Here is a 17,630-nt window from a genome sequence, read left to right as displayed (position 1 = left end):
GCTGCCTCAGCATGGCTTGATGAGGAGTGCCGCGTCCGTGCCCAGGATCCAAACCAGCAAAATCCTGGGCCACCGAAGCAGAGCCTGCGAACTTAACCACTCGGCCACGGGGCTGGCCCCCTGAACTACTTTTTGAAACTTGTATGCAGCGTATGTGGTAGAAAAGAAGAGTGTCCTAGGCAGATGAGAAAAAGGACACAGAGGTTTTGAGAGAAAGCGTCATACATGATTTTGTTCTATAGTTATCTGATGTGGTTCAGAATAGGCTATATTATGGAGAGTGGTACCAGATGGTAGATTGTGTGGCCACATTGTGAAGGCCCTGCTAGGCTGTCCTAAGTGAAGTGATAAGATCTGTGTCTTAAAAAGATAACTGTAATAGTTTATTTGGCTTTTAAGGATGGAAATTTGGAGTCGTCTTATAGTAATTGAAGGGAGAAATGCTAAGGACTTGATTTAGGCAAGTGGAAATTAAATATAGGGGGCACATTTGAGAGAGACTTGGTGAACCAACTCCTTGGGGGGTTAGATGAGAGAGAGAAGGACTAAAGATAAAGGAGTTCTTAGTTTAAAAGTACTTGTCACACATCTAGTTGGAGACATTTAATAATAGTTACAGATGTGAATCTGTAGTTTAGGAATGACTGAGAGGAATGTATTGTAGTGATTTTTGGAGCCTTTGAAGTAAGACTGTTCTGGTTTCAAATCTCATCTCTGGCACTGCTACCAAAAGGGAGAAAAATGATATATATATTGAAGGACTGTTGAGATTGTGCATATAATACAATACATGATGGCTGATACTGAGTACTTGAACTACGTTGTTAACTCTTTATGGAATTACCTCAATTAGGTTGTGGTTTAATGTTATGTTTTCTATATCTGTTGAGAATGAATATAAAAAGTGTTTCTAGAAATCTTCCTTTCAACTGTGTTGAAGATGCATGATATTCAATGCTTCATATATAAAAATCCTTGTAATAATTTCTCTGAAGAGTTTAGTAGTAGGAAGTGTTTTTGCTCGAAGAAATTGGTATTTGTTATTTTACTGGGTGAGTATTTTTTAGATCTTCTTTTTTATCTTGGCTGTTTAGAAACTTTTGAGCTTGATGTTCAACTGAAATGCTTTTCCTTAGCCTTTGTTTTTGGTTTAATATTTCCCATTTAATCTTTTATTTTTATTATATGGCTTTTGTTAAAGAATTTTTTTGGCTTAAACAACAAATGTAGTGTCTCATAGTTCTGCAGCCTAGAAGTCCGAGATCAAGGTTTTGGCTGGGTTGCTTTCTTCTAAGGGCTGTGAGATATAATCTCTTCTATGCCGCTCACCTGAGTTTCTTGTGGTTTGCCTGCAATTTTTGTCATTCCTTGGCTTGTAGGAGCGTCACCCTGATCTCTGCTTTCATCTTCACATGATGTTCTCCCTATGTCTGTGTCTGCATCCAAATTTCCCCTTTTTATAAGATCATTAAGTCATATTGGATTAAGGCTCACCCTAATGACCTCATCTTAACTAATCAGATTGCAACGACCCTATACCCAAATAAGATCACATTCTGAGGTACTCAGTGTTAGGACATCAACATATGAATTTTGGGGGGACACAGTTCGATTTATAACAGCTGTTGAGTGGGTAAAAGAATGATTTAAAGCCGGACTGAGAAAGACAAGCACCATATGACTTCACTCGTATGTGGAAGATGAACACACGGACAAAGAGAACAAGAGTTCAGTGGTTACCAGGGGAAGGGGTTAGAGGGTGGGCATGGGGATGAAGGGGAGCACTTGTATGGTGATGGACAAGAAATAATGTGTAACTGAAATTTCGCAGTGATGTAAACTATTATGAACTCAATAAAAAATGATTTAATGCACATTAAATGCCTAATACCTTTGACTTACAATTGGTGCTCTGTGCTACTGAGGACTCACTTCTCCCTCATTATCACCGATGTTGGTTTATGATGCTTTGGAGTTAGGTAGAGAATTTAAAATGTGGAATGGACCTTTTTATGGCTCTGCACAAAAACTTTATCACAGGACTGGAAATACAGTGTTTGTAGTCATTAATTACTGTTTTGTCATAGTTCCCTTGGACTTTTTTCTTAGCTTGTGAGCTTTTGAGGGAAGTACAGCCCTTCAAACAGACGAGTATGTCCTGCCCAGCCACATACTTTGAATTTGTCTTTTCTTCCACATGACTCCTGTGGGTTTTGTAACAGATGTGTAAAATGTTCCAAGCTCCCTGTTTATGGTTTATATTAAAATTAAAAAACATGCGAAAAATTTCCCCATATGCATTCTATACAAAGAGCATATTAGCGTTTCATCAGAAATAGCAAGCTTACTTTCAAATAAATTTGTGAATGGATACAATGATAACCACAGAAAGTAACCATTAAGCACCTAATATCATCCACGCATGCCAGTATACTGAATTATTCTCACAGTAACCCTTGAAAGTAGATGTTTTCATTTCTATTTTACAGAGGAGGAAACTGAGTTTAGATTAAATATGCTGTCAATGGTCAATAATTGGCAACTGGCTGAAGCAGACCTCAGGGGCAATTGTATTTGCTTAAAGTCTGTGCTTCCACAATCCAGCAGAGAGAAGGATGGTTCTAGTGTCTGCTGAGTGGACCTGCATCCATTCCATTGTTATCGAGCATCTCTGAGTCTCACTTTCCTCAGCAGCAAAATGAAGACGGTAATACTGTTTGCATGGGGTTTTTTATAAAGATTGAAAGGGGAAAATATATTGTATCTTTTATCAACTTTTTAAAATATCTCCTTTCAAAAAGAGTTTAATTGTAAGTATTTATACAAATGTGCTAATAGATTTGGGAATACCACAATACCAAAAATATATAAGGAGTAGTACCAAATTTCAGTTTACAGATAATTTAGATGAGTAATATATATATATTAGTCAACTGAATGACATAGACAGTATCTTAAGAGGTAGAGGTTTTAACAGCTTGGAATAATTGGAGAATACATTCTAGAGGTGGGAGAAGAGGAAAATAACTTTCATGATTACCGATGAGACAGGATGCTAGGCACTTTGCATAGGGTACTCCACTTTAGCCCCTACCACAATCCTGTGTGTAAGATGGTACTGCCTTCTTTTTCAGATGAAGAAATGAAATTGGAGGGTTGTTTGCTCAAGGTAGTACAACTAGTAAGTGCAAAAGGAGGATTAGAACTCAATGTCTAACTCCAGGTATCTTTTCTTTACTATCATGTCTGGGTCTTGAAGAACACAGAGCTGGGGGTGTATGTGTGTAGGAGTTGATGGCACTCCATATTGTAAAGTGTAGACTTTGAAAATACAGTGAGTATATAATTTTGTCTGGAGGAGAGAGTTCAATAATGTTATGATTGTTGTAAAGATCTTTTTATACTAGATGTATACTTTTATTATTTTATGTTCTAGTCTTTGATCTTTTGGAAATACCTGTGAAAGGTAGTCAGTTTCTTCCCTGATGGATACCCAGTTGTCGTAAGTCCATTTATTGAATAATCCCTTTTTTCTCCATTGATTTTTAAAAATAGCTTTATTATAATACAATTTATATACTATAAAATTCATCCATTGTAAGTATCCAATTCACTTATTTTTAGTAAATCCATAGAGTTGTGCTTCAAGATTTTTAAAAGAACTCTTAAGACTTTGTTTTGTTCTTTTTCATAACTTTTCATTGAAGTTTACAGGGTAGATGGTATGATTCTCATTTTATAAGTGATCGTATAATCTCCATTTTATAAGCTCAAGACCTTGAGGCTAGTATGTGGCAGAACTGAAACTCAAACCCAGCCCTTTTAGGAAATATAAGAATGATAGGTTGAAAACGATTGTTGAGGGCTTTTAAATGTTAGACTTAAGAAGTTTGGATTTCATCCTTTGGCATAAGCATTGCCAGCATCTTGTCTGTGATGTTCTCCTTGGCCAAGGAAGACCACTCAGTATTTTCAGCTGGGCACGTTTTATAAAGTGTGTTCTGTGGAACTCGAGTCCCTCAAGTTGCTCTATGTAGAAAGGGTTCCCTAGTCAAGAACCTTTGGGAAGTATTCTCCTCTTTGGGTAGTCACAGTTCACACTGTATATGCAGGCTCTGAGAAGTTGTGCAGTAAAGAAATGGGTTTAGTTTTGTTTTTTTCAGCATTTCTCAAATTTACTTGACTTCAGAATTCCCTTTGGGTAACATTGATCTATTGTGATGTGTTTTGAAAAGTAAACTCCTTTCCTCAAGAGGGGACCAGACTGAAGATTAAGGAGAATGTTTATGTAGTTAAGCTGTGGGATTGGGTTGGTTTTTTTTTTTTTTGATAATTATCGTGCACATTTTATGTGATAATAATTGCAGGCTATCTGCTGACAGATGTAGAATTTCTGATTCTTTAGCTACTGTAAGATCCTTTGTTTCAAAGTTTGAATGTCTAATGATCATTTTAAAACTGAAGGCTTGAAATTTCATCTTTTTTTTCTTTTGTGAGGAAGATTGTCCCTGAGCTAATGTCTCTTACCAGTCTTTCTCTTTTTGCTTGAGGAAGAATGTCCCTGAGCTGACATCTGTGCCAGTCTTCCTCTGCTTTGTTTATGGGACACCGCCACATCATGGCCTGATGAGCAGTGTGTCTGTCTGTGCCCAGGATCCGGGCCTGCGAACCCTGGGCCACCGAAGAAGAGCACGTGAACTGAACCACTACCATCAGGCCATCCCCTGAAATTTCATCTTTTGATTCATAATTCCCTCTCTTAAAAATTGAAAGGCAGTTCAGTGCAATAGAGAGCTTGCTTTGATATCCCAGTTCTATCACTAACTAGCTTTGTGACTTTGGGCAAGCTATCTAATCTCTCTGAATCACAGTTTGCCTAACAGCAAAATAAGAGGAATGTCAACCTTACCATGGTTGTCATTTGAACTAATTGAGATTCATATCTACACAGTGATTGTTCAGTTGATTATTATTACATAGAGATATAATAGTTATAATAGTAGAGATGGTAATAGCGCTTTCATAGAAATAATATGCCTTACTTAAAGTGGATTGTAAATTATTGTTCCATAGAGATGGTGTCAAGCTTACTTAAAGTGGATTGCGAAAATAAGGGGTTGAAGGAGTAAAAAGTTCTTGATTATCTAGTCTTGGTAGTTAAAGTCTCTAACGTGCTTATGTAATTTAAACTTAAAAGTACTCTACATGCCTTTTCTCTTTGAACGTCGGGTGAAGTAAGTAGGACGTATGTTTGCTCTTAGTAACTTAAAAAACTAAATATCTTCATGACCTATATGGAATGAAATAATGTATCATAGGTTAGTGATTTTTCTAACTACTCTTGAAGTATCTGTTCCCATTTCCTTCCTTCCAAAACTGTAACTTTCCAAAACAAGAAAACTCAAGGGTGAGTAGGTGTGTGAAAAGTTTTTCTCTCCACTTTATTAGAGGTATTATTGACATAGAAAATACGTAAGTCCAAGGTGTACAGTGTGATGATTTGATACACACATATATTGCAAAATGATTACCACAGTAAGGTTAGTTAATACCTCCATCCCTTCACCTAATTACTATTTTTTGTGTGATGATAGCTTTTAAGATCTGCTCTCTTAACAACTTTCAGGTATATAATATGGTGGTGTTAATTATACTCGCCATGCTGTACGTTAGATCCCAGAACTTATTCATCTTATAGCTGGAAGTTTGTACTCTTTGACCAACATCTCCCCATTTCTCCCACCCACTAGCCCCTGGCAACCACTTTTCTACTCTCTATTTCTTTGAGTTCAACTTTTTTAGATTCCACCTATAAGTGACAAGATGCAGTATTTGTCTTTCCCTGTCTGACTTATTTCACTTAGCATAGTGTCCTCAAGGTCTATCAATGTAGCCTACAATGACAGGATTTCCTTCTTTTTTATGGCTAGATAATATTCCATTGTATAGATGTATCCCGTTTTCTTTATCCAGTCATCTGTCAGTAGCCACTTAGGATGTTTCCATGTCTTGGCTGTTAGGAGTAATGGTGCAGTGAACATGGGGGTGCAGATACCTGTTAGAGATAGTGATTTCATTTCCTTTGGCTATATACCCAGAAGTAGGATAGCTGAATCATATGGTAATTGTATTTTTAATTTTTTGAGGGACCTCCATACTGTTGTCCATAGTGACTACACCAGTTTACATTCCCACTGGCAATGCACAACGATTCCCTTTTCTCCACAGCCTCCCGCATACTTGTCGTGTGTCTTTTTGATAATAGCCATTATAACAAGTGTGAGGTGATATCTCATTGTGGTTTTAATTTGCGTTTCCCTGATGATTTGTGATGTTGAGCATCTTTTCATGTACCTGTTGGCCATTTGTAGGTCTTCTTTGGAAAAATATGTGTTCAAGCCCTTTGCCCATTTTTTAATCAGATTGCGTTTTTTGGGTTTTTTTTCTTTTTGCTACTGAGTTGTATGAGTTCCTTATATATTTTGGATATTAACCCCTTATCAGATAGATGGTCTGTAGATATTTTCTGCTGTTCCGTAGGTTGCCTTTTTATGGTGATGATTGTTTCCTTTGCTGTGCAGGTGCTTTTTATTTTGATGTAGCCCCTCACTTTTGTTTATTTTTGCTTTTGTTGCTTGCGCTTTTGGTATCATATCCAAAATATTGTTGCCAAGACAAATGTCAAGGAGCTTTGTCCCTGTGTTTTCTTCTAGTTGTTTTACAGTTTCAGGTCTTTGTCTGGACTGTTAATTAACAAAGTAAATTAACCCTTAATTACTGGCCATATTCAGCACTCCCCCATCCCTTTTTTTTTTTTTTTTTGGTTAATCCTGATCAGATATTCTTTTGTTAGGGAGCATAACGTTTCTCCTGTCAAAGTTGTGCATCCTAACGGAACATAAACAAACTTTAATACAGTGAAAAACCCTACCAGAAGTTTGGTAATGTTATTAGGACAAATTCTATTTCTTAAAGATAAAATATTATTAAAGAATGGGACGTTTTAAGATTGTTTTATTGTCCTCCAACAGCTGTTTCGTATTTATTTTACAAACATTTGGTTAGGCTTCCGTGCTTATTTATAGTGCAGTGAGTCTACTTTAAAATCGAGTAAGATAACACATCGACCATAGGTATTTGAATTCTGGCATGTTCAATAATAGTTCTATTGTATTAGCTTGTATAAAATATGAAGAAAAGTGGATTTCAAATTTTTTAAAAATTTGAAATAAAAAAGGTATATTAGAAAATAACTTGACTCTGGAATTGTACTCTATTTTTGAAAACCATTTCATTCTACTAGGAAAAGATAGTAGATGCCATTAAGGGTTTTGGTGGAATGGGAGGAGAAACTTCTCCCCTTAGGAATTTCTCTGTTGTCATCATTATTATGAAAATAACTACATAATACAAAAGTCACAAGAGAAAAGACTAACTTCTCCCATTTAATCAACCGGATAACACATTTTGGTATGTTTATTCATTCTTACAGTCTGTATGTGTACAGTGTAACTTAACAACAGGGATGTGTTCTGAGAAACGCGTCATTAGATGGTTTCATCATTGTGAGAACATGTACTGAGGGAACAAAATTTGCCATCCCAGAATGTGTCTCTTTAACATGAGGATTATTTTAAGCTGATTATTTTTAAGAAACAAAAGACTCAGGAAGTTTTTCTTGTTACCTCCCCCTTAACTGTCTAAATGAATTCAGATTAAAAATCCTGTCTCAGGGACTGGCCCCATGGCATTGTGGTTGAGTTCAGCATGCTCCGCTTTGGTGGCCCAGGTTCATGGGTTCAGATCCCAGGCATGAACCTACATCACCTGTCAGCCATGCTGTGGCAGTGACCCACATATAAAGCGGAGGAAGATTGGCGTGGATGTTAGCTCAGGGTAATCTCCCTTAAGCAAAACAAGAGGAAGATTGGCAACAGATGTTAGTTCAGGGCTAATCTTTCTCAGCAAAAAAAACCACCCCAAAACAAGCAAAACCTGTCTCAGCAAGTGAGCTGTCACCTTAGCGTAACATAAACTAGGTGGCAGACAGGGAGGAACCTAGAAAAGCCCGTTCATTTGGGTCCCCTCTGTGGCCTTCTGTTTCTGTGTGACTAAAAATTTGTTTCCCAAACGTTTGTTTGCTCCTTTTCCCCTTCTTGTGAATTGCCTTCCTTCCCTTTGAAGTCCCTGACTCGTCCCACTCCCAGCATCATCTTTTGATTTAGCTGAGGATGGTATTTAGGGTGAGGGCTTTAGCAATTTTGGCGAGTTGTTTAGTTTTCCTGGGTTTCTTCCATGTATACATATTATTAAACTTTTGTTTTTCTCTTGTTTATCTGTCTCACGTCAATTTAATTCTTAGACCAGCCAGAAGAACCTAGAAGGGTAGAGGAGAATTTCTTCCTCCCTTATAGTACTAACCCAAACCAATAGCCTACTACATACCTCGGCTATATGGTATTAATCTTATGGGACCACCGTTGTATACGTGGTCATTGACTGAATACGGTTTGTCATTGACTGAAACATTGTTATGCGGCACATTAGTGTACATGTAAGCACACACAATTATCATCATAATAGAAATAAAAATGCGTTCCCTTTTTACTTCACATTGTGAATAGTTCCATCATTTAGTCTTTATCTTCATTTTCTAGAACCTTTTATTATAGAAAATTTTAAACTTTAATAAAAGTAGAGAGGAGAGTATAATAATCCCGTCATTCAGCTTCAACAGTAATCAACTTTTTTCCCGTCTTATTTTGTCTGTCTCTCCTCCCAGTTTTTGTTGTGATTTGTTAGAGTATTAAATAAATCCCAGGCTTTAATTACCCTGATTTTTACTTATTTTATAGTATTCTTTCAATGCATGCGTTAGAATTTGCTTAATCATTCTTCTGTTGTTGGGCATTTCACATTGTTTCTAATTTTTTGCTATTAAAATAATACTTGTAATACTTGTGTATAAATGAACACAATGATGAACATCTTAAGTTATAAATCTTTAGGTGTTTTTGATTTGCTTCAGCCACATCTGAAATTGTAATCACTAATTCAGAAGATATGAACCATTAGAAATAATCTTTTTGTAATTATAAAAGTAATACATTTAATTGTGGACATTTTGAGAATTAGATTTTTAAAATAGATAATAAAAATTACCTCAGATTGCTTTCTAAGGAATTCCTATAGTCTGTTTGTGTTGCTATAACAAAATCCCATAGTCTGAGTGGCTCGTAAACAACAGAAATGTATTTCTCACACTTCCGGGGGTTGGGAAGTCCAAGATCATGGTGCTGGCAGATTTCTCGTGGTGATTGTTGAGGACTTACTTCCTGGTTCATAGATGGGCACTTTCTTGCTGTGTCCTCACATTTTGGGAGGGGCTAGGGATCTCTAGAGGGTCTCTTTTATTAGAACACTAATCTCATTCATGAGAGCTCCACTCTCCTGGCCTAAACACCTCCCAAAGCCTCCACTTCCTAATCCCATCGTCTTTGGGGATTAGTATTTCAACATATAAATTTTTGGGGAATATAAACATGCAGATCATAGCCTCCTGCATCCAACTATCAGCATTTTTTAAGTGTACTTTTTAGTTGGGGTTGGGAAGGGTTTCAGTGCTTCTCAGAGGCTCTGTCTGGAAGAGGGCAATCCTACTTGGAGCTTAGCTGATTTGTAAAGCATAAGGCTTTGTACTTAACTGGTAGCTCAGAAAATAGCATTCCAGTTACCAGGAAGTAGCATCTGAAACATGCTGTCCGTTACTTTGTTGATCTATGATGGATTGTCATCCTAGTTACAATCATTCTGTATTATCCTACCCTAAAATCAACAGATAGCTTGTCTGTATTCCTGAACTCAGTCCCGTTGCTACCTCTGCAGAATTGTTTTGACTGAATTATAGTTAGTGTGGGACTGCTGGTCTGTTTCGTAAGATGAGTCCTGAGAAACTTGCCTCTCCTTACCGTATGAAGATTCACAGGAGAAACTGCTGTGGTTTATATTTGACTGTCATTTTGCAAAGTTAGAGAAAAAAAACTTGGTGAGAAAACTGGAAATGCAAGTGTGGTTTGTTTCTTTGTGTTGTGCTTGGTGGGTCTTAGGTAACTAATGCAAAATACTATCTGTGGAAAAAAATTCAGTCAACTTGAGCTTTGTTCAACAGGTTTTTAGAGCTGAGCCAGTATTTATTTGGTCTTGCCTTTTGTCATGAACGGGTAACAGAGATTTGAGACTTGAAAACTTATTCAGGAACACAAAAACTACATCAGTGTTTTGCTTTTAAGTATTTAAATACTTGAATTTTCCTTCTCTTTTAGTTCCTGGAATAGACGGAGGTGCTTTAACTGATACAAGTCTCACAGATTCCTATTTCAGCACCAGCTTTATTGGAGTCAATGGATTTGGAAGCCCTGTAGAAACAAAGTATCCCTTGGTGCAGGTATGGTTAGTATGAATTTATATGGCACTAGACAGTAAAGTTTATTCCCAGGGTGGGGGACAACTAGAGTGTTTATTTATTCCTAAATTTGTTGAGCAGGGGTGGGATTTTAGGAGGTGATGAGGTGGGTGGTATACAGATAAGCCATGTCCCGTAGGGTTGGATTCAGGGTGGGGCTTCAAGGGTGGGGTCGGGGGTGGGATGACAGTGGGGTATTTAGAGGGTAGTTAGAAAGAGACTAGTTTCACTCCTCTGTGTGTTTTGTGGGTATGGTGTAAAGGCCTTTCACAATGGAGAGACTATGGAATATATTAAGAAAGTATGGGATGTGTTTAGAGAGCGGAGAATAGCCTAATTTTATAGAAACTATAAGGAGTATAAAGGACAGTATGTGTTGGGAGAGGTTATTAGAGAGCAAGTGTTGCCTTTACGTATAGTTAGTTCACATCCTCTCGGATAGATATTGGAATTTTTATTCTGTGGACAAAGAAATCTAGTTACATATTTTGCCCAGGCTAATAAGTCATAGAAGTGCAATTCAAAATAGGCCTGCAACTTTGGTTTTAAATACATGACTAGTGAGTAAAATTTTCATTTGGTGTGTTAGAGGATTTGGAAGTTTTTGCATAGATTATTGTAACTCAAGCAGCAACATTTATAGGAAGATTAGAGTGTCAGTAATGTGAAAGATGGGTTGGAGAGGAATAAGCAAAGATGGTCAATCTTAATTTAATTGCTTGGATATTCTTAATTCTGTGTTTCTCAGTGATTTCATATGTGTATTATTTTTCAGAGAATGACCAATAGTAGCAGTTCCCCGAGCCTTGTGAATGACAGTGCCAAGCCGTATGCAGGCCACGGTGAGACCTGGTCCCTTTCTCTCTTTTATATATATATTTCTGACTCTGAAAACAATATATCCATTGTAGAAAGTTTGAAAATTATAGATAGGTATAAGGAAGAGAATAAAAATGATCTGTTATCTTCACACTCAGAGATAACTAAGATTTTGGTTATCTATATACACATACACACATATATACATAATAATAAGTATATACATAATAATAAAGATGGCATTAAATATAGTTTTAAATTATGAGTGTTGTTCCTTATAAATTGAATTCTATTGTTTGTTTTCATAATTTACTTAACTATTTTTGTTTCTATTCCTTTTTTTTTTAAGAACTGTAACACTCCAATAGTTGACTATATAAGTCTCTGTTCATATTTTGAGTTATTTCTTTTGGAAACATTCTTAGACATGGAATTACTGTTTTAGAAATTATAGACATTCTTAAGGCTTTTGATATAGAATTGCCAGATATCTTTCTGTATCCTATTTTTAAAATAAATGTTCAAGAATGGTTTTTAAAGAATATCTAACAATTGAGTGTTAATACTCTGCTTCAGTAAAGTGTTAACAATTATTAATAATGATGAGAATAAGAATTTGCATGTTGATTATTTCCTGTGATAGCCATTTTTGTGTGTGTGTGTGTGTGTATCAGATCTCTTTCACTATTTGGAAATTTCAGCCTTTGTTTCTTTTGCTATAGAAAAAAAAGCAACATTTTAATATTGAATAAAATTATTAGAAACTAATTGGTAGCATTGTAATATTTTTAGCATTCTCATAGAGTTTATGTGCTGACTTTTAACTGCTATGAAAGGTAGCATAAAGGGTGAATGATATTACCTATTTTTAAATGCCTTGAATGTATAAATTACATAAAAATACGTTATGTCTTACTATTTTATTAGCTTCTTTCTCTTGCGTATTAGTTACATTAAATTAATGTTAATTCTAATGAAGAACTAGATTATCAAAACCCAGGCAGAAGAAGCCAGAGAAATTAGGCAGCTATCTATCTGTACTGCATTATGAAGAGATTTAAGTTTCCTTTAAATGGGAACATTTACTATATTTTTTAAGATTTCACAGATAATTTAATCAGAAGCGTAAGATTAAAGCTTAAAATGGAAGATAAACTATTTCAGTGTATATCGTGCATGCCTTTTGAAAAACTCTTCTGATTTGTTAGGTGAGAAACAGTTTAGAGATATACCTTTATTTATAACTTCTGGAGTAATAGAACTTTGAACCTATAAAGCTTTGAAATTCGTGTTTGTTTTGAAATGTTTAATATTTCCATCTTTAAAAACTTAATTTACCTTATCTTTTTAGTAAGAATATCAAATATGTAGCAATAAACTTAAAAATCTGGAATATTCTGAGAGTTGATGGCTTTAAGGCCTTGCCTCTGGGTTAAAATCGAAGTGTGATCCCGGTGTGTGGTTGACTGCGCTTCCTCCCCAGCTACCCCTTTTATTTTTCTCATGATTTAGTCTCAAGAACACAAACATTCACTACATTCACTACAGGTAGACTGACTTTCTTTATCTACAGACTCCTAATAATGTGGTTAAGAGTCATCTTTGCCTTTTTTCTCTATTTGATTTTTCTTTGGGTTCTAAGCAAGCAGATGCATCCTAATCCATATAGCTTCTGAATAAATAGGTACTGAGTATTGGCTGAATGAAGTGTTCTCCAATTTGTGTTTCATTCACTCAAAATATTTGAACATCCACTGTATGCAAGATGTTGAGTTTAACTACTATTATGGTATATGATTTTTATTACTGTTATAAGCATTGTCAAGTTAAACGTTTATTAGATTTGTGGGTTACCTGAGTTGTCTCTGTGGAAACTTACGTAACTTACCTTCCAGATGCTCTAACTTCACCTGCTTCGTCCTTGTTTAATGACTTTGGTGCCCTCAACATCTCTCAGAGAAGAAAGGTAGGTGAAGTTGAACTTACGTGAAACTAAATAGAATGTAGAGGTGACATTGGTGTGTTACCTACATAATGGTCAATATTCTCTCAAGTGAAGGGAGGGCTTTTTATGGACTGTAACGTTTTTCTTGCCTATTGTTTACCCTTTTCCTTGTTATATATTATATCTAGAATTTCATTTGATCTCTGTGCATGGAATAGAGACATTTTATTTGAAGGGGTGAAATCCTTCTGCTTATTCTTGCTCATTTTCTTTATCTTAATGTGTTCTTTTTTTAAGATAGCATCTAATTTAATGTTGTAGTTGCTGTTAATGTGACCCACTGTAGGCATGTTAATCATGTTTTAACTTTATTTTGTGTCTAAATTTCAAAGAGATCTCCCCAAATTTGAACTCCTCGTTACAAGGCAAACTTAAAATCTTTAACTTTTCATAATTGGCCCAATTGTTTGAAAACAATTTAAAATCTTCTCTTATTAGAAATTTAATTCATTTTGTTTGGAATTGAGCTTGGTAGACCATGCATAGATTTGGAAATATTTTATAGGGACTGATTTTGTGACAAGTAGAAATGAAAACTTTATTATAGTTTGATGCCTTTGAGTCTTAACGAGAATCATTGTGTTATTAGTAATGATAATCTAAAGAAGGTGGTATTTTTGGTTAGGTTCAGTTGCAGCTAAAGATGTTCAGGAGGTTGAAAATCTTGGTGGCAATTACTGTAAGGTTATAACTAATTCAATTTCCTAAGTAATGGAAGAAAGACCCAAAAGAAAAGAATATTAGAATATTAATTTTAGAAAACTGATATAAACTTAAGATTAGTTTAGAAAGTATCTGATTGAGGGTAGTATAAAATGAATTTCAAAGAGACTAGATGTTTTCAAGACAAAAAAATTTATGGGGTCAGGTATAAATAACACCAAAACCTCATATACCTAAATCCCCATTTTGAAACATAGATGAGAAGAAGGAAGTAATTAATTATAAAATGCTTTTAAGCAACTAGAATTGATTGATTAAAATGTATGGGTTGATTTTATAGACTTTCTTATAGGCTCTCACCAAGAACGCGTTTATTCTTGCTTTACGTACTATTCTCATAAATTGGAATATGTGGTTTCTAAATCCATATAGTAGAAGTGGAATAGCATTGGACACAAGCAGACTCATTGGCGGTAGTGAGAAGTGACAATAGACAAAGCCTGTCAATATGGAAGGGAACAGTAAAATGCTGAAAAGCACGTACAACCTAGAAATCAAGTTATCTGGAGCTATGTAGTATAGGGGGAAAGTGAAAAGCCCTTAAGTAGTCTTAGGGGGTCCCCTTCTGCCTTTTTATATCCTTAAAGTAATAATCAGTTACCCATGATAAGTAACATTTCTGATGTATAAGTAGAAAGTAAAACTAGAATGGCAAATAAATGCTTAAAAGTATTCTAATATGAGAGTTTGGTGGAATGTATTTTAAAGTTGAAATATATGACTTAGAGCTACTGATACTTATTTTTGAGAAAATGGCAAAAATCCCTGGAGATTGGAAAAAGGAAGATATAGTGCCCATTCTTTTAAAATTTATTTTAGTAAAGAAAAATAATAAAAGGAAATATTACTACAAATGTGACCTCAATATTTGGAGAAATATTAGAATATATCCTAACGGAAGCTGATTATAGTGAAATGAGTACTATGCGGTGATTTTTGAGGTGCTTGATTTCTAGCTTTGTGACCTTGGGCCAACTTTCTAGTCTGTAATCTTCACATCTGTGAAATGATGAGCATGGCCTGGATAATTGCCATAGTGTAAACTCAATGTCTGTCTAAACTGAAAGGACCTGTGTGTCAGTCTCTACTTAGAAATTCAGGGTTCACAGTGTGTCTTTGAAGGACCATATTTTCTTGCCATTTACATTTAAAATTACATGTAGGGACGTAGAGATTTTTTCCAATAGTGGGCTATATGGTTAGCAATCTGTGTGAGTACAAGTTGCATGTATTTTTAAATTGTTAATGGTTGAGTTGAGAAGGTTTAAAATCTCTTCGTATTGGAAATACTCTTGGCATAAGAGTATTGCATGCTACACATTGTGAATTAAAGGTATGTGGAGACTTTATCTGTTTTTCTCTTGTTGTAGTAGTTCATAATGTCTGTTTAATGATGTAATTTTAGTGGAAGTAACTCCAACTTATGTAAATATTTAATTATAATTCCAGGTTGATCTAAGCAGGCTGTCCTGATTACTCAATGATATTTATTTCATAATGGTATCAGAGAACAAGTAGTTAGGCCATACTACTGTTTCATAGCTAGTTAGGTAAATCATTTTCTGAAAATCTCAGTTGGACCAATCCCTGGGCCAGATATGCTGCTTTTTCCCTGTCGGGTATGTGAATTATTGGGATCAGATCAATCAGTCAGGTGTTTTTACTGTAGGCAGTCTAACTGTCTTGTATGTGGAAAATTAAAAAAGAATGGACTGATGTTTTTCTTGCTTTCCTCAAATCTAATTGTAGAGGGAATACATGAACCTACTAGAGAACATTTACCCAGCAGCATATTAACTAGTGCCAATTTAAATATCTGATGATTGCGAAGTAGCAGAGAATTCTCTAGATTCAGAAAAGTGAATGGAGAAAAGATGTTTTGGGTTGACATTTTTGAATATGGAGAAACAGATAGCAGAAAGTGTTGCTTGCTTACAACTAGAGAGTTAGGATCTTCAGTAAATTTTTTAATTTTCTTCTTTCTATCATAAATAAGCTAAGAAACTACAGCTGAGGTCCTTGTATCTATAGGGACTTACTGAAATGAAATGTGGGATGTGAAAAACAGTCCAAGGAGGTTCACAGCCATTCAACTGGGTTGATTTATTGTTGTTAGTTATGTGAAAAACTTCCTGAAGAGTTGTATACTGAGAATATATGCCTTAGAGCACTACCACTCATGGAGTATCAAGGGACCAGTGCTAGTCCATGAATTATTTGTTAACCTGTCTGTAGGGAGGTAAGTTAAAACATTGAAAGTAAATGTTTAGAAACTCATTTAACAATTTGATAATACTGCAGCATCCAAATATGTGATCACTTTTCCAGTAATTTATTTTTATTTTACAAAAGTATAGGACCATGATGTATAGGAAATTTTTAAAAAAGTGATCTTCCATAATTGATGCTTGAGAAGCACTGATTGTTTTCTTTATTTTCCGTATTAGGAATACCTAATTTTATAGATAGAAAAACTAGCCATTATTTGAAAATGTGTATAATTATTGTTGGCCAAGGGTGGTGGTGGAAGAAGTTGAATTATGGCTATATACTCTGTGGGAGAGTTAAGTCCCCCCAAACACTAGAGATGGAGTTTTGTTGAAAATGGGAATTAATATATTAGAGATTAATACGTGAGGAAACCTTAACAGCAAGAAAGATAAGGTTGAGAACTGGTATGACAGAAAAAGACTTGAGAGTCACTGTGAATCACAAATGTGATCTAGACAGCAGTAAAATTCTCCTTAAATCCTTTGGGAACAAAGTATCTTTGTAACAAAGTTAGTTGAAATACAGATATTCATAAATGAAGTGATTCAGTCCTATGATATCTTGCTAACTATTCTTGCTAAGCTGTGAGTTTTTATGCAGGGCAACCACAGATGATTGAGACAAATCTTAGGCAAAGTGAGAAGCCTTCGAAATTTGCGTCTGACATTCTTGGCTTCCCCTTTTATATCTTTCTTGGCCCTTCTTTGCCCTTTTTTTTTTTTTGTCATCTAGTCATTTTCCTATTCAGCTTTCCCACCTCTCTCCATTAAAGCAAAAAATGCTCTGGTGCCTGTCTTTTACATTTCTTGTTTTAGTTGTACTTTAGTATGGTGTTTCAATCAATATGCAGCTTTACTTGGGCATTTGCATTTTATTTCTAATAATGGGATAACAGATTTTCACTGTTACAAAAAATTGTAAATCTTTTAGGTTTTAATAACAAGTATAGTTCTTTGGACTTAGGGGATAAAGATTTCTGAAGTATCATGTTTATTTCTTCTGTTCTTGATTTTATAGCTCTTGGTTAGGATGAGGGACATGAGATCAAAAGGGGCTGCCTTAGCTGCTGATAGCTTATTTGTGAGGAGACGTAGGTGGTGGAGGCCCGGTTCTGGATTGTTCTGCTTCAGGTGGAAGTTCACTAATAGTACTTTCTCTGCTTCCTTCCCTGTTTGATCTCAGTTTGGAACCTCCTTCCCACTGTTCTCTATCTTAAGAGCATCCGTCCTTCTTTCTGCCATCTCTACTATGAAATTTACTGATGATATGTATTGTATGTTTTTTGATTAATTTCGCATTTGAATTTTTTTTTTGGTAGCCTTTCTGTTCTAATGTCTTTGAAAGATAACT

At 35.4% G+C, this 17,630-nt stretch overlaps 1 protein-coding gene across 1 annotated transcript in view; it reads left to right on the top strand.

The window, feature by feature from the left end:
- The window catches only part of LOC138915171 (PAN2-PAN3 deadenylation complex subunit PAN3-like), a 135,618-nt gene that overhangs the window by 9,058 nt on the left and 108,930 nt on the right, over positions 1-17,630 (top strand). Inside the window, exons 2-4 of the mRNA XM_070219897.1 lie at positions 10,323-10,444; positions 11,238-11,304; positions 13,177-13,247. Of these exons, the coding sequence (XP_070075998.1) occupies positions 11,241-11,304; positions 13,177-13,247 (135 nt within the window). The 5' untranslated portion in view covers positions 10,323-10,444; positions 11,238-11,240. The remainder of the gene's footprint in view (positions 1-10,322; positions 10,445-11,237; positions 11,305-13,176; positions 13,248-17,630) is intronic.

This window comes from Equus caballus, chromosome 8, assembly GCF_041296265.1.
Source record: "Equus caballus isolate H_3958 breed thoroughbred chromosome 8, TB-T2T, whole genome shotgun sequence".
NCBI classification, from domain to species: domain Eukaryota; kingdom Metazoa; phylum Chordata; class Mammalia; order Perissodactyla; family Equidae; genus Equus; species Equus caballus.
The sequence above is the reverse complement of the archived record's forward strand: the minus strand, read 5'-3'. Positions and strand labels throughout refer to the sequence as shown.